Source organism: Protopterus annectens, chromosome 7.part1 (assembly GCF_019279795.1).
Source record: "Protopterus annectens isolate FY-2018-M chromosome 7.part1, PAN1.0, whole genome shotgun sequence".
In the NCBI taxonomy this organism is placed as follows: Eukaryota; Metazoa; Chordata; order Ceratodontiformes; family Protopteridae; genus Protopterus; species Protopterus annectens.
Window position 1 is genome coordinate 4,364,222 of NC_056740.1, and position 23,808 is coordinate 4,388,029.

The window sequence follows — 23,808 nt, forward strand, 5'->3', positions numbered from 1 at the left end:
CGGCTGTACTTATAGGGTGCTGACATCATCAGTGTTTGGAAAGGGTAATATGCATCATGTAGTGTGATCTCCTGATTGCCAAAAAGCACATGTTTTTCTTACAGAATTGCACACACACAAACTCCCCACATCCAAACACACACACACTTGCAGGTTTCAAACTCCTACCTAACTATGTTATGACACTCGAGAGATACGCTTTAGCAGAGTGCGCTACTCGGATTACTGGGAGGTGTCCCTTCTGCAGCTGTATGTATAGGGTGCTGACATCATCAGTGTTTGGAAAGGGTAATGTGCATCATGTAGTGTGATCTCCTGATTGCCAAAAAAGCAGATGTTTTTCATACAGAATTGCACACACACAAACTCCCCACATCCAAACACACACACACTTGCAGGTTTCAAACTCCTACCTAACTATGTTATGACACTTGAGAGAGACACATTAGCAGAGTGCGCTGTTCAAATTACTGGGAGGTTTCCCTTCTCCTGCTGTACTTATACGGTGCTGACATCATCCGTGCTTAGATAGGGGAATATGCATCCTGTAGAGTGCTTTCACACTTGCCAAAAGGGACATCTCCCTCACACAGGCTTGCACACACACTAACCTCCCTCCACACACACTGAGCAGTTGCAGGATTCAAACCTCTACCTAACTATGTTATGACACTCGTGACAGATGCATTAGCAGAGCACGCTATTCACATTACTGGGAGGGTTCTCTTCTCCTGCTGTACTTATAGGGTGCTGACATCATCCATGCTAAGATAGGGGAATGTGCATCCTGTAGAGTGTTTTCACAGTTGCCAAAAGGGACACCTCCCTCACACAGACTTGCACACACACTAATCCCCCTCCACACACACTGGGCAGTTATAGGATTCAAACCCCTACCTAACTATGTTATGACACTCGTGACAGACGCATTAGCGGAGCGTGCTATTCGCATTACTAGGAGAGTTCCCTTCTCCTGCTGTACTTATAGGGTGCTGACATCATCCGTGCTTAGATAGAGGAATGTGCATCCTGTAGAGTGCTTTCACAGTTGCCAAAAGGGACATCTCCCTCACACAGACTTGCACACACATCAACCCCGCTCACACACACACACACACACACACACACACACACACACACACACACACACACACACACACACACACACACACACACTGAGCATTTGCATGGTTCGAACTCCTATCTACCTATATTATGACACTTGAGGGAGACGCATTAGCAGAGCGCTCTAACCGAATTACTGGGCATCTGGTCTGCACCTGCAGTATTTATAGGGTGCTGACATCTTTATTTCTACAGAGGTATGTACATCTAGTACTACCTGTCAGGTGGGGGATAGCATATATATGCATTTGCAGCCACCTACATCAGGGTCAGATATGCACATCACACTGGCAGGTTATGTTCTATACCATGCTTCGTGACCACAGGACCTGTACCACACAACACAACCAGTCCAGAACACCACTCCCATATCCAGGACACACACTTTGCTTCCCTGGGAACAGTGCCGGGATATGCAGGTGTTCACATACACCATTCCAGTTGTTAACATCAGGTACAGGCATATTGTGTGTGGGAACTACTCAGGCCTCTACCACTTTACCCTACAGCCACTACAATTTGTGGGTCCATGTGCTATGGCAGAACCACTCACCACAGTCACATGGGGGAATACATATTGCACCTGTCCATCTGCAACATGGGTACTCACTGTTACACACCAGAGGTAGAAAACCATTGTTGATATCTGACCATACCCACCTTTCCCTGGACATCCATATCCCATCCCCACCCCCAGGCAAGGTTGTCACTGCAAACAAACTGTATTTAGCACAAGCAGACTCTACACTTGTGAAGACTGGGGTGGACGACTTCAAAGGACCCATGCTGGGGGACTATACTGGCCACTCTGCATAATCCTTGACAACTGAATTCTATGAGTATGTGTAAGGTTTGCATTGATCATGCTATCCCACATATACCCATGACTGCTCCACAACAAGACACCTGTCAGGTGTACACCAGCCATATATGAGCCGTCCAACAGACAGAGTGAGCTAATACATTGCAGAGCTATAGCCCACAGAGGGAGGACATCTGTGAACAGTACCGGCACGACACTTCATTCCCACATAATCATCACAACACAGTGTTGACAGTGGAATTGTCCAGACAATGCAGATAAGGCTCCCCTCAGTCTGTTATTGACACCCACTTACTGTTACAGGTCCTCAGCAACCCTCTTCCAGCACACACCAACAACATGGCTGTGGCTTAGCACATTCAAACCCTGGGATCTCCACAGTGCCCCTGCTTGACAGAGGCACAGCTCACTAGCCTCACACATTGCCTTATGTGACCTACTTTACAGTGGCACAGTAGCCTACTGTACTGGGGATGCAGATGCCAAGCACACTCTGGCTAAGCTGTCATTCCCTAGGGCAACAAGCCTAGTATTGACCTCTACACCCATATGTTCAATTGTCAGATGCACAATATTTGTTGTGCTGTTAGACTGTTTGCAGGTCTTTATTGCCATAGCATTCCCTGTTCCTATGAACAACTTGTGTATCTGTGGAAGATGTTTGAATATGAGGGCGATCCACTATATCACTTATGTCTCTGTAGTCATTTACTGTGTGCACTGGGCAGATTGCTGTGTTGTGGTTGGTTCTTGGAATGACACGTACAAATACCAGATATGTGTGGCCAACTGCTAAACGGAGATATGGCCTAAGTGTGTGAGCATGCCCAGTTCAGCCTTTCCATGGCATGTTGTCTGACATATGCCTCATTTATCAAAGTGTGCGAGCATGCCAGTGTGAGCTTTCCATATGTTGAACTCTGAAGTCCACCACATATTTGGGTGTGTGTGAACTTCAACAATATCTCACGTTTATGGTTGTGTGTTGGGTGTCATGTTGTGTACTAACTGGCCAACTGCTTCGTGTCTGCCACAACAGGGATTATACTGTGCCTGCAGGGATTGCATGGGATACTTTGCATACACTTGTCAACATCCTTTCATAATGACCTAACACTGTAGTACCGTATAGTGTACTGGTTCAGTACTTTCACTGTGGTGGACAGTATCCTGGGCTTTAGTCCTATCACTGCTTGACATCTTCATAGTGAGCACAACAGACTGTGTAGGGGCCAGTTGTGCACATATGACCATGTTGCATTATGTTCAGATATGGACTACCTACACCAGGCTTGTCCAACATTGGTAGTGTATTCCACAACATAGGTGGACATTGGCAAACACTAGCGATGTTCCCTAGGCCATTTCTGATGCTAGTCACAGAGTGTGTTTGTCCTTCGACACACATTGTAACTGGAGTTTGCCATGACATATGTCATGGTTAGTATACTGTGCCTCTGTCTACCTCTGACATAACAGTGATACCCAGGGTTAACCTACCATCTCCCATCCACTCATCGGGATTCCTCTTGAGAGGTGTCGATAGGTGACTCTCTGGCTAACCTGTACTGGGAGTTTACTCAAGACTGGGGGTGCCTTCTGTGTTATGGATCATTCTGTACAGCTTGTCCTATGTATGTCAGTGCTGGGGTTCAGGTCTCTCATGTGCATAGCTCACTGCCATTCAGATTGTACAAGGTGCAGCATGTTCAGTGATTCCAGCTTGGACATGGCTTCATATATCAGGCACAGCTTGCCTCTGGGTGGGCAGTATGGCAGTGTGTGGAGCTGCAGTTTGTTTACTCAGGCAACACATGGCATCTGTTCATGCTCTTTGCTACTCCTGGTGGGGTACTGTTGTGGACTTTACAGTTGATGGAGGTGTCTGCTGAGGTATATCCCACAGGGGCTATTGTAGTCAATTGTGACGCTGATGAAGGATGACTGCAGAGCCACAGTGACCTCCCTTATCTACATCTGACAACCTTCATGATTGGGTGGGTATATGGTATGTTTCTGCGAACACTACAGCCACATGTTTGTCCAATGCAGGATATCTATCACCTTGTGTCCCCAGGTCTCTCATTACATGTTAGGTACGTAATGGGTTAACACCTGTGTGGTAATTTGTGGGCACTTAGTGTATATCCACGGTGGTTGTCTATACACAGTTCTGCAATTAGCTTGCTGACATGGCTATGGCTCCAGTTGTCTGTTTCTAGGTGGCCCTTTTGTGGGTTGCTTGTGTCAGCTGGGGGTCGGATATGGTGGGCTGTTTGTACTCCTCTGCATACATGTTCAGTCACAGTCCTTCCATGTTGGCCTGTACCTATGGGACATATATACGGAATGGGGGGGGTCCCAGGACCAAGCCTTGTGGGATGCCACTCATATCTACTTTGTAGTCTGACATGGATGCAGCATGTCTGACCATGTCAGTTCTGTCCTTGGTCTGGTTTGCAACCCCTCTACTGACATAGGGGTTTATATTTAAGCTGGTGAACATATCCATACTGAACTCGTAGGGTATTGTCTGGAAGCATATGCATGGTCCAGCTACGCTGTGTGGACCACATTGCCCTCATCAATGACCTTAATGACTGTTTCAAATGGGTCAAACATGTTTAGGGGCAGGATCTGCAGTTACGACAGCCACACTGTGTAGGGTCCGGTGTCAGTAGGTCCACGATAGCTTTATGTCTGCGGTACATGCTGATCCTTTCCATAGCTGTGCAGACCAAGCTTGTCAGGATCCTGGGGTGGTAGTTTGCAGTATCCATTCAGGCAACACCTTTATTGTGAAGGACCACTATTGTTGTACACTGCTCTTTGGGTACATATCCTGTGGTAAGGCTGACATTGGGCAGTAGTGTGATTTGGCATTCCATTATTCTTGGAGTCCATGTTGGCCTCAGCCCAGGACACCATCACATACCTTTGCTGCTGTGTGTTTTGCTTTGCAGATGATGGCTGTTACCTCAGCATCTGCAATGTCAGGGGACCAGCAGTCGGCTGGGATAGATATTTTGCATTCTGTGGGGGGGGGGGTTGCACTGAACCTGTCAGGTTGTATGTTGGCAATATGTGTGTGTGTTTGGTATGTTGTTTGTAATATCTGTGTGATTCGGAGCATATCTGTGAATTCCCAGCATGGTTCCTACCATCAGTTAAGTAAGCCTTGTGATTATCATTAGTGTCCTGTACAATTTGTATCTTCATAGGTTCATGGGTTCATACTAGGCTATCCACCCTAGGGCATTAGTAAGCCAAGCCAGAGTGTGTGTGTCTTTTGCCGCCCCTTGCTATGTGACTATTATGGCCATTTATGATTTTCTTTACTGTGCCTCTGTCTGGACGTGACACAGTGAAGACCCCCAGTGTACATGTACGATCATCCATCCACTTGGCAATATTCCTGTTGAGGGGTGTCAGTGAGGGGCTCTGTCTAACATGGATTGGGATCCTGTTTCTGGGTGTGGGGAGCCTCTGGGTTATGTATCTGTCCCTCCAGCACATCCTATTTCATTATGTGTTGAGGCTGACATCTGTCACTCTCACAGCTCCAATGGCTTTGATTTCCTGTGGTGGAGCATGTCCATTACTCCTGTGTTGGACATGGCCTTGTACAACAGACATACAATGCTTCTGTGTAGGCAGTCTGTGACTGCATTCAGCTGGGGTGTCTACAGCCAGGCAGCATATGACATATATTTGACACCCTTTATCCTCTTGGTGGGGTACCTTTGAGGTCTTCCTAACCGCTGCACGTGTCAGGTACGGTACATCCCATATGAGTCATTGTACTAGATTATGGGTCTGATAAGGGAACAGTACAGGGGCACAGTGACCTCTGTTGATGTAGATGTGAATCCTTTCATGATACGGTGTCCAATATAGATAGTCTTCCTAGCCACATTGGCATTGTGAGTGTCACATGACAGGTTACTGTCGACTTGTGTCCCTAGGTCCCTGATTACTCCTTGCATACATAATGGTTTACCACCTATGTGGTAATTTGTGAGTACCTTGTCTGGTATTTGGTGGGACATTCATACTGTCCAGTGTCTTCAGGATGTCTGGGTGGGGTTCTTATGTGTGAGAGTGTGGTCTGTCGCATGCTACAGACTGTACAGCAGTTTTGACTACACTTAGGTGCACATGGGTGGTCTCCGCTGCTTCGTGCATTGTCAGTTACCTGGCCGTATGGGTGTCTGTGCTGCATATGAATACTCCCCCTCCTTTGATGTTTTGGTCCAGGTGTTGGGGCCATAACGCATGATATGTGGTATAACCTGGTAGTGCTGGTGTGCTATCAGTAGGCTTGCAGCAGGCTTCTGTCACTGCACAGACATCGATGTTCTCCATACTGGGAAGTGCCTCAGGGGCATGCATATTGCAGTTTACACATCTGGCATTGGTCAGCATTACCCTTATGTTTCTTACCACTTATGTTTCCTAGGGTGGTGGGTTAGTCTTTTCAGCCTTGCCTACATAAGGCTCTATGGAGGTGGCAAATGCCTTATCCAATATCCAGACGGCCAGGCGTAACAGGTGCAAGCCATCCCTGGTACAGCAGCATGGCTTATCAGGAATGACATCCCATGCAGACAGACATTAGATCCTCTTGGAATGACAGCAGTAATCGTGCCACTTGTTAAAGCTGATCATTCTGTGTTTGTACTGTGGCATCATTCTTGGTGAGGGTAGGATGCTGCACACGGTCAGTGTCATACCTGCCTGGTGTACCTACTCAGTGAGACTGCTGGTGTTGTGTGGCATTACTGTTGGATTGTAGGAACTTTTCTCCTACAGTGTTGGAGCTAGTATAATGCTCCCAGTCTATGTCTGTGTATTTTCAGTCAACCAATATAATGTGGTTTGGGGGGCTTGATATATTCATATATTCATATATTCATGTATTCCAACATAGGCCAGGTGCAGTTCCTGGTGTTGGGACGGTAGTCTGTAGCAGGCTATACACTGGGAAGCAGTTTTAGCCACTGTTACTTGACCATGGCTAGTCCATGCTGCTTCTTGTTGTGGTACCAACATGGGGGTGTGGTTATCCTTGACAATTATTGCTAGTCACCCTCCTTTTGTAGCTTGTTCCATGTTTTGAGGCTGTACAGCACAGTATGAGGTGTAACCTGGTAGTGTTAGGGTGCTGTTGTGAGCCTTGACCCAGTTTTTGTTATAGGACAGATATCAACATTCTCCATACTGGGTGAGTTTACACTGCACGCATCTTGCTGTTTAGAGTTCTGGCATTGGGTAGCATTACATCTAGTTTCTTATCCCTTGTGGTACCTATGGAGGTGGGTTTGTGTTTTGAGCCTTACCTATTCAGGGCATGCTGTGGGTACTGACAGCCTTTGCCAGTATCCATGGGGCCTGGACTGATAGGTGCACGCCACCCCTAGCAGGTGGTGCATCATGTCATGCTCCGCATGTCTTCCCAGGCTGAAACACATTGGCTCCCCTTTGACTAACTGCATTACTTCAGCCAGTTATTGCAATTGATCATCCCATCGTCATTTTGTGGCTTCATGCTTGGTGAGGGTGGATGTTAGTCAGGGTCTTCAGGTGTGCATATAGTACATGGTGTTACATTACTTAACACATGGCATTCATGCCTCAGGTGGTGCTGCAGGGCTGCCTCTGTCAGATGCATATTACACTCCCTGTACATGTTTGTGAGCAGGTCATGTCATTTTAAGCATTCCTGTTATTATTTGAGTGAGTCAGAGGGGTATCATTCCCAGGGTTCCTACTGAGCCAGTGTATGTGCTATGCGTTGCCTCTTTGCCAAGGCCAGGGCATACTGGGCACGCCTCCTTCTGCCTACTGGGGCAGGCTCAGGTTGTTCCTCCTCTGAGTCACGCTCTGCCTGTGATGGCCTTGGCAATGGTGGGGGGCTGTTTGGCCCAGCCCTATGCTGGTCCTGCTGCAGCTGTTTTCGCAAGATCATATTATGTAGCATAGCACATACCATGACAATTTGGGTACATGTAGTTGGTGAGTACTGCAAGGCTCCACCAGATGTGTCCAGACACCGGAACCGTGACTTGAGCAGCCCAAACACATGCTCTATTACATTACGTGTTTGTGCATGTGCCTCATTATGGCGTTCCTGTTCAGGTGTGTGTGCGTTTCTGATGGGTGTCATCAGCCACGGCTCCAGTGCATAACCTGCATCCCCCACTAGGTGTCCATGTGGGATGTCCCCACTGGCAAATGTCTGGTACAGCTGTGTCAAATGCCAGATGTGGGAATCATGGTAGCTCCCAGGGCAGCCAGCACACACATTCATTATTATGCCCTGGGCATCACACACGACCTGGCAGTTGATGGAGGAAGCCCTTGCAGTTAATGTAGGCCCTACCCCGCTCACCAGCTGGTGCTTTGATGCGTATGTGCGTGCAGTCTATTGCACCCACTACCTCAGGGTATTCCGCTATTTGCTGGAAGAGACGCATATTGCTGGCCAATACCTCACGGGCATTGGGGAAATATACATGATCACCGACATGTGCTGACATGGCATCCAGGAACTGGTGCAGTACCCTGGAGGCTGATGCCTGTGATATCCCCATCATATCACCAGTTGGTCTTTGGAAGGTACCTGTAGCTAGTGTTCTTAGGCCAACACATACCTTGGTTTCCACTGGGATGGGTTCCCCTCTGTTGGTTCTGTGTGTGAGGCGTGGCCTGCACAGCTCAACTATTTGCTGCAGGAGCTCTCTGTCCACTCTATAGCACTCTACTATCTCCAGCTCATGTAACCCGTGGTACGTGACCCTGGGCCTGTACACTCTTCTCCGTCTCCTCACTGTGGGTTCTCTGGCACCATCTGCATTGTCACCACCCTCAGCAAGTCGCCTATATCTCATTATGACAGCTACGGCAGCCCCTAACATTTCTGTTCTGAGTTCAGCTTTTTCAGTTTTCACTTCTAATAGCTTACTCCTGTCTTGCAGTGTCTCTTGAGAGAAACATCCTGCACTGCTGTTTGTAGAGTTTTAAGTGCTGGGCTGGGCTACTATTCTGCCTGTGTAATTGCCTGCTTCTAATTGTTTTCACCTGCTAGCTCCAGCAGTATTCCCTGCTGGCTTCCTACTAATTCTGTTGCTTCCTTTTTCCTTTCTGTTTCCTCAGGGGGGAGCAGTGTGCATACCAGCAGAAACACGCTCACAGTGGCTTACACGCGCACACACATGCTTACATGGTTCAGGATCTGCCTATTTGGGTTAAAACGCGCGCACACCAGCGCAAACAGTCTTACAAGTCTGCCAACAGGCTCCCACATGCTCAGTCTGCCCTACACGCGCGCACACTAGCTTAAACAGTCTTCAAAGTCTACCAACAAACTCCCACATGCTCAGTCTGCCTTACACGCGTGCACACTGCCCTACTCGCGCTTCATGGTGCGCACACGTGCGCATGCATGACCAGCAAGAAACTTTGGTGTAAGTAACAGTGTACACCTTCCATTTCTTGACTTTCCCATGCTTATCTTGTGGCACTCCTCTTTCCCTGATCTGTGTCTGTCATCTGCCATGTTACACTGACCTCCAATGGACTGCATTTCTTTCTACCATTCCCCCCTGTGATGTCACCTATCTCCTACTCTATTCCTTCCCCTTATGTATCTCTTACACTACTCAGACTGTGCTCATTTGCTATGTGACTGTGGGATTCGGTATCCTAACCCTCATTTACATGAGATTGCCTACTAATGCTTAGTTACATGTCTTAGACTCAGCTTCCCCCCTTAGCAACCACTACACGGTGGCCATGTTGTTTTTGGTCTGCTGGTCCCTGCATTGTCATTCCATGTATTGCATAAAACCCACATTTGTGGGTTTATAACCTTCAATTTTATGTTTTATACAGCGCAGCCCGTTTGCGCGGGGCTGTGCTGCGTTTAAACATCGCCGAAAAAAAAATTATATTTTTTTAATTTTTGCATCAGGTTACCTTGCCAATGGCCACATATTTGGCCATTGGCATGCTGCCTGACACATATGCAGCCTTTATTTGGAGCTGACATGGCTCCGTTGTGATTTTTGCAGAAACGTACTCAGTTGTCAACTGAGTACATTTCTGCAGCTAAAACGTCTCTTACACGGGCTGGTTTCTGCTTCGTGGATCGCTAATATACCTCATTTGCATACCTTTCGGCTGCAAGTGAGGTATTTAGCATATCCACACCCAGTCCGTGTAAGAGACATTTTAGCTGGTCTCCTACACGGAGTTTCGGGCTGTTCCTGGATCGCGAGGCTTGCATGGAGTGTTACACGTCTCTTACCCTCCATGCAAGCCTTCGTGAATCCTGCCCATGCTGTAGCAGAAATGACAATACTTCATATTACAAGAAAAACTTAGCCAAGCTAGAGTTTTCACAGTGTGATACCAAAAACATCTTGTAATAGAGGTCCAAGGGATATATGCAAATGACCCCTTAAGGATAATAAGTGTTTCAGCTATATGGCTTCTGAATGTCCACGACTTTTAACTTTTTACTTTTTCATTAAGTCTTTATGGATTCATTCAGGTCAGTAAAGTCAAACTGCACTAGTTGTGGGCATGCATGTTTTGGCCTTCTTATGACTTTGTCAGCACAGCATAAGTGGACTGTTTGACTGTATTTCAGAAACCCATGATCTTTAAACTTAGGTGATATCCATAACCTTTAAGGTGTCTGCAAAATATCCCAACTAACATCCAAACTAAAGAGTAAAAAGGTCACACAGACAAACCAATTAGTAAAAACTGCAAGAAAAATCTAGCCACACTAGAGTTTTCACTGTGTGAAACCTTATACTTCCTGCAATAGAGACAGCCACTATTAATATAGCTCATGCATAATGTGATGTAAATATAAGATGGAGATAGAGAGCACCGAATTTTACATGTTGATATGGGACATTTAGGACTCTCAGCAATGCATGAGCTGTGTAAGTGTGGAATTATTCCATTGTTATTTTTTCAATGCTATAATAAGTTAAAAATTTAACTGAAGAATGTATTTCTTTCATAACTTTTGGAATTTCAAAGCAGTAGTATATTAGGATTTCTTTTTTCCTGTTTTAGATTTACAACATAGACAATGATGGGTTATTACCAATTACAATATTATGAAGAAATATGACTTTGACATAAGGTAAGCAATTTTTAACTTGCCTAATTTAGGCTCATTGAAGTGAGAGTTTATGAAAAATTTTAACATCCTTGTCACAGTGAAGGAGGGCATGTTTCCTGATTTGTTGGGCTGTGACTCTAGCTTTTCTGGAAATAGACAATATTTCACTTACTAAATGATACATCATTATGGCTCATGTTCAGGAGATATACCAAGGAGAAACATGGGAGTGGTGGGAGGAGAAGAACATTAATTTCAAGACAGGAGGTAAGGCATTTATGTTTCTGCCAAGGAACATTGGGGCGACTCCTAATCCTATTAAGAGATAAAGAATAATGCAAAAGCTTAGATGAGAGGAGACAGTCACATAGTTTGTATAGTGAAAACAAAACAGAAATATAAACAGAAGGGGAAACTTATTGACAGATGTGACATGATGGTTGCAGGGACCATATACCTATAGATATGTGTGTGTGTGTGTGTGTGTGTGTGTGTGTGTGTGTGTGTGTCTCAGCAGAAAGAGAGGGAGAGAAAAGAGAGAATATATTTAGCAGTGGAGCTGATGAATGAGTAGCACACACAGCAAAGCTCAACCCTTCATGTTGGGTAACTGGTATCTTGTGTATCCCGACACTGACAATCTGAAGCACCATGTAAAGAAAGTGGTCTGTAGTTTATAGTACTAGGGGACTTTTTAATTAACCCTTAGTGCAAAGCTAGATAGACAATGTGAAAAGAGGGAATACCATCCAAAAGCACAGGCTGCATTTCTTCTTTTATGCCTAAAACAGGGTAGACAGAGATACTGAGGCACATTCATCCTGTCAACAGGCTGATCCTTTTCTCGAAGAGCACAGAAAAGCAAGGAAGTAGGATAGCTGTCCCAATTACTGAAGTCCAGAAGGTTGACATTTTAAAAAGGAAAATATTAGACCATGTTCCAGTTGTACTCATTATGTCTGTTAGCAATGGTGGAACCACATTTGCACTATGGAGATGGCATAGCTGCAAATGAAAGGGGCAGAGCCTAAAAAGAATCAAGAGCAGTTGAAACACATTCAAAGAGACAGACATAAAATAATTCTGAAGTGATGAGGTGGGGTTAAAGCAGTGATAAGAGAATCTATAGGGGCATAGGAGGGTAGAAACAGAACAAGTATAACTGCAACAGCTGTTGCAGTACAGAAGAAGCTACATAAAGGAAATTATAATGCTAGAGACTACCCCACAGAGGAACTGACACTGAGAATGAAACATGATTGTCTAATTCTCAGGAAGATGCAGTACTGATTTATCATGGCGACACCTGCTGGTTAATGAAAAAATTACTCCAGATACATAGCATCACGTTTATTGAGAGGACAATTAATAATTCCGTTACTGTCTGACATTAAGAATTCATTGGCGGGAATGTTAAAAGAGGACTGCCTGGTTTGAAAGGAGTTTAAGAATTTTTCTACTTGATTTTATTCTTCACTCAGAGAAGTACATCATTTGAGTAGTATGACTTCTGACAAGATCTTTTCTTTATCCACATTATTTCTTAGAAGAGGCTAAATAAGGAAAAAGAGTCAAAAGAAATTAGTGTGACCATTCATATATTAAAAGCTAATATATCTGCAGAACCTGATGGATATCCTGAGGAATTTTGTAAATGGAGTAGCAAAAACCTGACAGGAAACTGGAACATTAGCATCTATCTGTCTAGCTATCTAAACACATGGGTTTATTATTTGCAATCAAATGATCACAGTGTCATCTGTTTGGTCAATACCATTTGGTTGACAGAAACAGATGGTCAACATGTGGAAGGGGTCAACAGTTCCTGGGTAGAAGAATATTCCCTTTCCCGGGGATTGTGCATTCTTGGAGTGGGTATATATAATTAGCAGTGGTGGGGATGTGTACAGGGGCTTGTCTTCCTGCAAAAGCACTTGCTGATGGTTTAGCCCACTCTGGGGTGAACACTGGAGCATTTGTAAAACATGTTCATGTTCCATGTTTTGACATTTGTATGTCGATATTCGGAATGTCAATCACAGACTATAGACTGTGTGTGTGTGTGTGTGTGTGTGTGTGTGTGTGTGTGTGTGTGTGTGTGTGTGTGTGTGTGTGTGTGTGTGTGTGTGTTTGTGAGTGTATATGTTTATATATGGGATTATCTAAAATCATCTAAAACAGCATAAGTCTGACAGGACAAATATCAACAGAAAAATATCTAAACAAACACAAATCTAAACTTAAAAGCATCTAAACAGAAAATATTGACAAAATCTAACCTGTCAAATCATGGACAGTTGAGAGGTATGTTTATTGATCATGAAAATGACATCAAAATGTGACACACTGGAGAAGTACATTTGACTACTATCTGTCATGCTAAATATGGCCTGCAGTTAATCCATCTTATTTTTGTCCCTGCCACTTGTTTACGCCCCTCACTCCGTAGCATAACATGGATGCAGGTAGAGTTGGAGATTCAGATATATGGAATGAGCATGTACTAGGATTTTAATAAGGACATATGAGCACTTAATAAACACTATAAGCTAAGTAGTGCACTCAACACACACACACACACACACACACACACACACACACACACACACACACACACACACACACACACACACAAAATCATAAAATGTTCTATTGTATGAATGCATCTGTATCACTACTCACCTATGGAAATATTCCTGGAGGTTCCAAGCAGAAAGTACATAAGGACAGGTATGAAAGCAGAATAAAGACCATGCACAGGTGGTACAGCTGCTAAAAGAGCATATGCCAAGCCTGGAAAAATAAAACACACAGAAATCACCATTTTTGATAACATAAAGTAGTTGTGTTGTGTTTGGAAAATCATATGGAAAATCTTTCTCTAATATAATGAAAACTGTCTCAATCCTTTCAATAGTCATATACAGTAGCTTTTGCAGTCAATAAACAAAGTAGGGCCTGTTTATGCAAGTAAGAGTATAAGATAAACCTTAAGTATTCACAAATTTAATATGTTGTGTTATAATAAAACTGTATGTGAATACATATGTAAAACATAAATATCAGGTGCAAGTTAAAGGCAACTACAACAAAATTACAACAAAGACAAACTACTAAAATCAAATTTTGGAGACAAATGCTTGAAGGAAGAAATGAGACTTGAGTCTTCATGGAGATACTGAAAGTGGAGACTTCTTACAGTATGAATAAAATAAATCACAGAAGTCCAGGTGTATTCTAAATTGTAATTATCTTTATTAGAAGAATGAGATCCAGGAAAAAAAGCTTACTTGAAATGATTGAAATGATAGCCATGTGTAAAGTGTGCTAATAAAGAAAATCTGTGGCTAGTTTAGATGATATGATGCAATAGCAGCCGGCATTTCCAGATTTGTATGCAAGTTTGTGCCACTGAGATTTACCACCTAATTATGGAAGTTGTATAAGTGACCTCTCCTCTCTGTTTGATGTGCCTCTTTTCTAATTGTCCTCAAGCAGGTGTTTCATTCCCATTAGTACACAGATTGCAACTGAAAAATACTGCATGCCAATTAGCAATCACAAGCAAACAGTTAATCCAGAGCGCTATGTTCACGTCTGCATAAAAATAATACAGATTATGCAACGTAGTTGGTGTTATTGAATGTATCACCACATGAAAACTGATATGCATTAGAAGATATGTCAATAACTGCATTGCTCTTTCTCAGTGTAGACAGTCCCCAGGATTCACGAAGCCTCCGTGTAAGAGTTATAACTCTTACACGGAGGCTGCAGTTAAACGGAGTGATGTCAGCATGCTCTGCATATTCATGAGAGCATGCTGAATCACACCTAAGTCGAACACGGCCGTGTAAGACAGTAGGGGGCGTGTCCGTAGGCTGAGCCCTGCAAGCGGACACGCCCCCAGAAGTCTAAAAGTGCCCAAAGTACACACCCACAACAGAGTCCACGGAAATGTGAATAAACACAACACATGCCCCTACAGACTATTAAACATAAAAGAAATATAAATGTACATGTCATATTTTTTTTAAATTGTAAAGATGTTTAACCGTGAGTGCGCTCGTTTGCGCGGGCGTGCCCGTAGCGCAGCTACAGTTAGCAGTCAGTGGGAAAGCATATAAGAACTACATATGCAAAATAAGCCAGGAAGCAATAGCGAAGCGGTAGAGATGCCGGCTGCAGAGCAGGCATTCATGGTTCGAGCCCCCACAACACAAATCTTCTTTTTTCTCAAAATAAGCAGGAAACAAGTCCCTGACACATATATGTACACATAAAACCAGAATATATGTAAAATGCAATGTAATAGCCTATTTATATTGAATAAATGTGAGCTAAGAAATGAATATAAACTGCCAGATATGCTCATAGCTGAGCTACAGTTCAACAGAGTGAGGTTATGTGCCCGTAGATAAGCATAGGTTTAACTGGTGCAAAATGAGTGCCTGTAGCCGAGCAGTGGTTTACCACACTAAATATATGTGCCCCTAATTGCGCTAAGCGGCATATGCGTGCCAATAGCCAAATCAGTGTTAAACCGGCGTATCCCGTTTGCGCGGAGCTGCGCATCAAACGAGCTAACCGACGGGCAACGGTGAGCAAGCTGTATCCAAAATGCCTTTACACAGACACACCCCTCAACATGTCTAGACAGTCCTGAAAAATAAAAAGCAGTGGCCAGGTTCGAACCCAGGATACTATACACCATAGTCAAGGTACAGAACCACTAAGCCATGACAGCAGTACCTAGAAATGCAATATTAGCTCATATATAGGAATGAATACAAACTACAGCATGATAATGCAGGTTTACTGAAGTTGATACAATTCCAAACTGGCCAATCACAGATATGTGCGGGAAAAACGGACTATATAAGCCCCATAGGCGGGAATACACAGCATAAACGATTGTAGAACAGACCTGCAGTTAGAATGTCAGGTGTAGGTGAGGGTAGTCGCTTCCGAGCGCAGAGGTGGGGTGTTGAGGAGTCCAGGTACATGGCCTGGCTCCTAGTCCACAACCATGAGGCCCAACTCATGCAGGGCCAGGTCCTTTGGGGAGCGTACAAGGCTGAGGCGTGGGACCAGTTGGCTCATGAACTCACCAGTGCCACAAGAATTCCTAGGACAGGTGAGCAGGTCCGTCACCACCATGCGGACCTGAAGAGACGTAAGCAGGACCAACTGAACCGTTGGATCCAGGAGGCCCGGCAATCACCCAACGCCCCACCACTGAGTAAGTATAAATTAATTATGTTTGTAGAAAGTTAAACTACCTGAAATCATAGAGATGTGTATTCCAATATTACTTCATTTATATTACAGCTGCAGGTGTCCGTTCTGCGAACCGCAGAGCCTATGCTGATAGGCTGGTGCGGTTGCGCCACCAGGCAGGTCAGTAATCCACTACTAGTAACTGTAAAGATATATAAATGTATGACAGTTAGCATAAGAGTGCAGTGTAGCCAGGAAGGAATTAAATCTGCAACTCACAGAGTGTGAAAGTGTATGCAAGTATTGCCTGATTACAACAGTTCCCAGCCTGTAAGTTGAAACTAATCATGAGACTGTCCAACACATATTTTAAATAAAACTGCCCTGCCTGTAAGAAAATAGTACACAACCTGCAGCAGCAGGTAAAGTATAACTGCAGAAGAGGATGAATTCACATGTGTGAAATATATTCCTGTGGAAATACTGAAACATGACAGAAGTGAGAGTGCTGGAAAGAACTGTAATAATTTCTGTTAAAACATGTCAATAAAGCCTAGAAGTACCAGTCTGAATAGTAACATGAAAGCAAGTGAGAGAGTGTGAGAAAGTGTCAGGAATACAGCACTACAGTAGTAATAACCCCTGAATAAACTATACTGCAGTCAGGACATAATTAAATGCATGTGAGACCCAGAACCAAACAGAAACATCTGTTCAAAGTGTTGCTGCATGTGGAATGTGTACACCAAAATCTGGATATGCTGCTCCCAGTCTGAAATATGCAGATAAGATGACTGTCTGATATACCAAACATCCACACCTGTCTACAGTTATAGAAAGCACAGATAACAGGATGATGTATCTGCACAAACTTCGATATGAATCGTGTATGAACAGCAATAAAATGTAGAGTTATGTTGCAGTAACAGTCCCATCTGCAAGGTTAAGTAGTTAACATATAGGACACTGTAGTTAGAACAGTAGTGTGTATATAACTGTAGCTATTAGAAATGTACAGCATATGTGGTTGTATTCGAAGGTGTTAATAATATGTCTGATTTACCCCACCCTCTAACCATCTACAATCCATTCCACGGGAAAATGGTATGTGCAATCACAATTACCACCCCTGGACATCTGTCCTGTTGGGTCATATATATTTGCATGTCTGTTGATGCATCCGCCCCGTTCATACATCCACACCTGATGGCCTGTTGCCATCAATCAACCCTGCATGTTGTTGGACTGTGTATTATTGTTCAAATTATGCATGTGCTATGCACGCTGTTCAATGGTGTGAATAACTGGGTGTTTGGTTAATGGGAATACTAATGCATGCTGTTACAACTAACTGTGAATGGTATTTATATGTCACTAACCCAAACTGTCATGACATAATGCAAAACATAGAACGACAGGGAAGGCGGGTTCCGGCGGACCCACCTCTCCCACCTCAGCTGGCGAGTGCACCTGGCACTAGTGCCCAGTCCGGACCCTCCTCCGGTGGCCCTGTGCCACCTGCAGGTGGAAGCGCTGCAGGGGCTGCGGCTCGCCCCCCCTCTGCAAGTGTGGCCGGAGGAGATCCACCACTCACCCTCCGTAGCGTCCGGACTGTGGTGCATAGGGAGATTCGGGACTCTGTCCTTGAGCCCCTACGCCAGCTCGAGGCACGGGTGGCGCAACTAACGGGCTTGCTCGTTGCCCCGCCTACACAGCCCCCAGCACAGCCCCGTCCTGGGCAGTGAAGGAATAGTGGCAACTGCCTATGGGTGGGGATATCAGTTCCACTGTTGCCATCTGTGGGCTCATGGGCTCTGGACATCCCAACCTCCGTCCTCGTCAATTGTGTAACCCCCCCACACGTGTCATACACCGCCCCTGTATGCGTCTTGTTTGTCTTGTCTGTTAACCTACCCAACCTACCTCCCCAGCTGTACCGACTACCTTCACCTGACATACCACTCTCACCTGAAAAAAAAAAAAAGGGCACTCTGTACCCACAAAAAAATTACGCCCCATACATAGCTGCCCATTCCGCACACATGTCTACTGGACATGGAACCCATCAATTGCAATTGGCTGTACAACAGGTATTATTGTTGTCCTGACACCTCTCTCAGGGGTGGAAGGTTTCAAATGTCACACCAAATTACATACATATGCACAGCTGTTGCTGATGAAGAAATGGGCAGCTATGGGCCTTACCTACATCCCTCCTGCACATCCCAAGCTTGTTTCCCTACCGTCTTACCCTCTTTGTGACCCCTTTTTCACCACTTTCCTGTCTCCCCGTTTTCTTTTCTTTCAAAGAAAATAGCGGGTGTCTTGAAGAGTAAGCACGTTTAAGCGGTTGTAACCGGGTGTGCGCTTGTGTGCGCGGAGCTAACCACCAGTGCGCATGCGTGAGCTCCGCGCAAACCAGCGCTAACCCGGTTACAACTGCTTAAAAGTGCCTTAGTCACTTTGATTGACAGGTCCCGTACTCAGTTCAAAAGAAAAATAAAATCCCACTGTGAGTCCCGAACCCAGGACCTTGGCAACTATAGTCTGCATGACTTACCACTAAGCCATGACTCTTATACAGAAACACTGTGCTAAAGTAAATATATCATTTAACAGTAGGAATGAATGTAAAGGGAATATTGATGTGTAGTACACAAAGCATGACATTTAGAATCACAAACAAAACTGGTGGATTTCCATAATAGTAGTGTGTGAACAGAAACAGCCATGCTATTTGGAAGCTAGTAGGTAATAATGTCACCATAGCACCTTGCAAGACACACACATACTCACAGCAGGATAAGCACTGCCCATACCCCACAACCTCTTACAGGAACACATCCGGACCAAGTAATAAAATATGTGGAGCAAAGGCCCAAAACCAGGGACACATTACAAATAAAGTTACAACAAATGCAGACAGTTCAGAAAGTAACAGGGTCTACACCTTGTGGGATGTTTGGAAGGGTATGCAGTCTGGAACTTGAATGTTTGTCACCATATTCTGACTTGAGCCCAGACTGACTTGCCAGATAAAGGTGTGCATGAGATAATGACCAAATTATGAGGCAGAAATGTGGACAGCCTGCAAGTATCTGTACACATGACGGGTCCAACACCACCATATTTGAATAGTTAAGAACCTAGACATAGCAACAGTGAATGTCTTACAGGGATGCCCCACAGACCCCATGTGAAATGTACAAACAGTAGGCAGAAAGGTGTAACACATGCAATGGTAACTATGGAGTCCGGAAAGTATTCACCACTCGCATGGCAGACAAAGTGTAGTAATACCTATGCTCATTCTAACCCACAGTCACAACTGCAGCATACCAGACATATTAATGGGTGCACCCACTGATATGTACCATTCCATGAGGCACATAACTGATGAACCTGAAAGCCTCTGGGGCCTGCTCAGCAGCATACCCACATATGCTAATAGATGTCAAGGCCCACACCATGGCCAGACCACACTGCATGCTGTAACACCCTAGCAGATATAGCAAGCATTCCAGGGTGTGAATGTACATGGGAAATAGGAAAGCTACAGCAGCACACTACAGTCAAGACACCTAGCAGGCACACCAGTACTGACAGTAAAGGGCAACTATTGAAGGCGTAGCAACAGAGTGCAAGCAAAGGTGAAAGGAAAGCACACACACACACACACACATCAACAATAGTAGTAGTTGTTAGTGTACATACACAGTCAGTACAGGAAACTGGAGAAATGAATGGAGGAATGTTAACCCACAACCCACCGAGTAAAATTAGAGATACCAACCTTTACACTCACAGAATGTTGTCCACAGCATAACAGCATGGTCCCTGCCATTAACATCTGAAAGGGCTCGCCTATTTCACACACCCTTTTATAGCACAGTTCTGAAATCACAGTGAGAACTGCAATCAGTACACAACAGGCTGCATGCAATTAGCAAATGCTGGCTAACAATTGGTGCAGAGGCCATCACATGGGCATATGCAGATACCTACAAAAGTATGCTGTATTCCATGTCCACGCATGCAATAATTACACTGCACCCGGAGAGAAAAGAGACAGAGAGACAGAGACAGAGAGAGAGAGAGAGAGAGGAGAACCACACCCAGAACTAGACTGCAACTAAGCAGACAGACAGGAATCCCCAGCAACAGCTACCTGGAAGCTGCAACTGTGAAGTGGAGCAGCAGGACAGAGAGCCAGACAGTATCAGGCAGCTGTGACAAACACAGGTACTGTAAAGTAATACTATCAAGGTGTACATACTGTGAACCCTCCATATGTGTTATTGGGCTGTATCCATATGTATATGAAGATGTGTAATGGGCAGGAGATATACAGCACCTATCAGTGAAGGCTGTACATACAGTTGTATGTGTGAGCATCTATGTGCACATATATATATCGTTTGATCGTAGGTTGTACTGCCATGTACTAATTAGATTACACAGCTATGTATGTTTAGCAGTATGTTAGTGTGTGTATACAGTAAGGTAGACATATATGCTGACATACCTGTCCAACATATGGCTATGTAGTTATGTCAACATATGTATGTGTATATATCTTATATGTATATATATACATATGATATGCATATATGTATACATACATAGAGAGAGAGAGATGTAGGACTACATAGACAGATGCTGATAGAATATTGTAGCGACATATCTATGTAATGCACACATGCAGAGATAGATATATGTAGATACATATACATAGACAGACTGATCTGACCACCTACAGGTATGATTGTATATGATGACCTGCAACACAGCCTGCCCCCCCCCTGTCGCCCACACCCCTCTGCGCCCCACATCTACAGCAGAATATGTACATCAATATATATATATGTGCAAATGTATACAGACATATGTACATATATATATAAATAGACATATAGACATATCTTAATACATATATATATGTATAGGGAGAGAGTGAGAGATGTATACAGAGCTGGAGTGAGGCACATGTGTACAGATGTATTGCAACAGGTGCCTGGTGACAAAGGCACGGAGTGAACACCACTGTCACATCCGGAGTATCATACCACAGTCCAGATCACCTACACAGGTAACCACCATATAAATGAGTGTCCGCCCACCACTGCATGTGTCAGGGGTGGTCAGGGTCAGACATGTGTACAATAGTGGCCCCAATGATAGTCACAGTGGCACACTATCCCTGGAATAGCTGCACATGGTATGTGTCTGCACACATGGTCAGTCAGGCATGGACATGTAGGTCGGTGTACCCCCCACAGCACGTAATGGATGCCATGGTATGGACCTCACACGACAGCAACAGATATGGAGAAGGACACAGTGACATGTACAACACGGTGACAATGCACCCAAACAAAGTACCATTGCACAGTGACTGTCAACACCACAGAGTACACATATGCTGCCCACGTACAGGTTACCACCCCCAGATGCACATATGGAGGTCACACCCATGACAGATGTCCAACAGGCATTGTACCACCGCCCACCATCCACAACCTACCTGTCTGCTGTGTGTCATCTGTGCCACTGCAATAGTGTGCACATGTGTAGGTACGGGTTCAAACTCACAGACAGGACACACCCTGCAACAAACCACACAGTGTTAAGATGCGAGACTCCCCATGTGTACATGTCACACATACCCCTGCTGCATGTTACTCAGATAGGTAATATGCCATATGTGTCACCCTGTGTAACTGTGTGACGGCAGCAGGTACCATCACACCACATGTGTCACAATGGTCAGGTTAGCAGAACAGTACCCTGCTGTAGACACGGGGGCATTAGCATATTGTATAGTATTGTATTACAATGTCATGTATTGTGTTGTATTGTATTGGTATGGTGAGGTGCCTCCTGCATGGAGTGGAACCACTGGTGCTGTGCGCCAGTGTACAGGTACATACCCTGTAGTCAAGGTAGTGTAACATAGCACCTCTATATGTGTGTTTAGCGCCTGTCAGAGGTTATGTAGCATGCAACTGGGGATACCAGCAGGTCCCGTCCATGTCGTGTATTCTGCTGACCTGCGGGTGTCTCTCACCTGGACATCTGTGATGACCTTGAGGTTAGGGTCAGCAGGGATAACCATGCCTTAATACAGGGGGAGGGTGGGGTGACACCTGCACTGACCCTGTCTGCCACAATGTCGTCTAGCTGTGGTGTCGGTGAAATATGTGTAGTGTACTACCCATGGGCATAGAGGATGGCTCCTGACCAGGTCGCTAACATAGGTCAGGTAGGCCTCCTGCTCATCTGCAGTATCACGCTTGACGTCCCACTCAACATTGCCCATGTAGTCAGTGTGATGGGAAATAGATCCTTACCAGTGCTGCTCAGACATACCCTCCCTTCAGAGACTGATGCTCTGTCATGCAGTAGCTTACATCAACTGTAATACAATCAGTATATGGCTGGGGTTAGCGGACAGGATGCTGTCCCTTTGTGGACAGTGTCCTGGCCATATATGGGAATGCATGAGCCATGCGGTCTTGGAGATGTCTGTAGAAAGCAATTGTGTAGGGGTCAGCATTGTGGGTTGTCTCTGCCACTGGCCCAGTGGGCTGTAAGGATACCATATCACTGTTACAAAGTGTATCGTCTGTATCTGTAATGTTGTGCACTGTAGCCATCTGTGCTGGTGGTGGAGGTGGGATATGTATATCCAGGGCAAGCAGGGTGTGGTCAGCCCACAGTAGTCGCCGATGTACGCCATACAGTACCTAGACACAAACCCCCAGAGTGAGGAGGTGCACCTCACCTGAATTGGTGTTCTGACTGCTGGTGTTCAGTAGTATGTCGTACGTAGCCTGGCAGGTACTGTACAACAGTTGCTGGCCGAGCACTGATACCTGGCCATCTACATGTGTATCCACCAATAGACAGACAGATGCTACATATGTGGGATATGTGGTATCATGACAGTCAAGTAGCATGTGTAGTATGTGTGCCAAGGTCTGCCAACATAGATTGCTGATACCATGTTATCTTTTTCCCAGGTACATGGCCCACCCAAGACATCCAACCTACTCCGTGGCTGAGGATGAGGAGATACACCAGAGCCTGGTGCGGGACTATGCAACACTCTTTTCCCACACCAGCCAGAATCAGCAGGTGAGGGCTGCACTGTGGCAGGACCTTGTCCGTCGGGTAAATGATATAGGCATGCATAATAGGACATATGAGCAGGTACAACATCACTGCAGTGATTTGATTAGACATGTCCGTCAGCGTGCGTCAGATATCCACAGGCAACAGGTCGCCACAGGTGGTGGGGTGGCTACACATCCCCCACTCACCAGACTGGAGGGACTGCTCCTGAGTGTAGTGGCTCCAGTCCACCTGCAACAACAACAGCAGCAGACATGCGTCATGATGGAGGCTGGAGCCGCACAGCAGCAGGACAGTGAACGTGCAGGTAATATGTCATATCTGTAATTGACTGTTGTGTACACTGGTAGTTAATGCATGTGTG

At 45.0% G+C, this 23,808-nt stretch overlaps 1 protein-coding gene across 1 annotated transcript in view; it reads right to left on the minus strand.

Moving 5' to 3' along the window:
• Window positions 1-23,808, minus strand: part of LOC122807521 (solute carrier family 26 member 6-like) — a 1,069,142-nt gene that overhangs the window by 880,559 nt on the left and 164,775 nt on the right. The window contains exon 3 of the mRNA XM_044078446.1: window positions 13,773-13,883. Within this exon, the coding sequence (XP_043934381.1) occupies window positions 13,773-13,883 (111 nt within the window). The remainder of the gene's footprint in view (window positions 1-13,772; window positions 13,884-23,808) is intronic.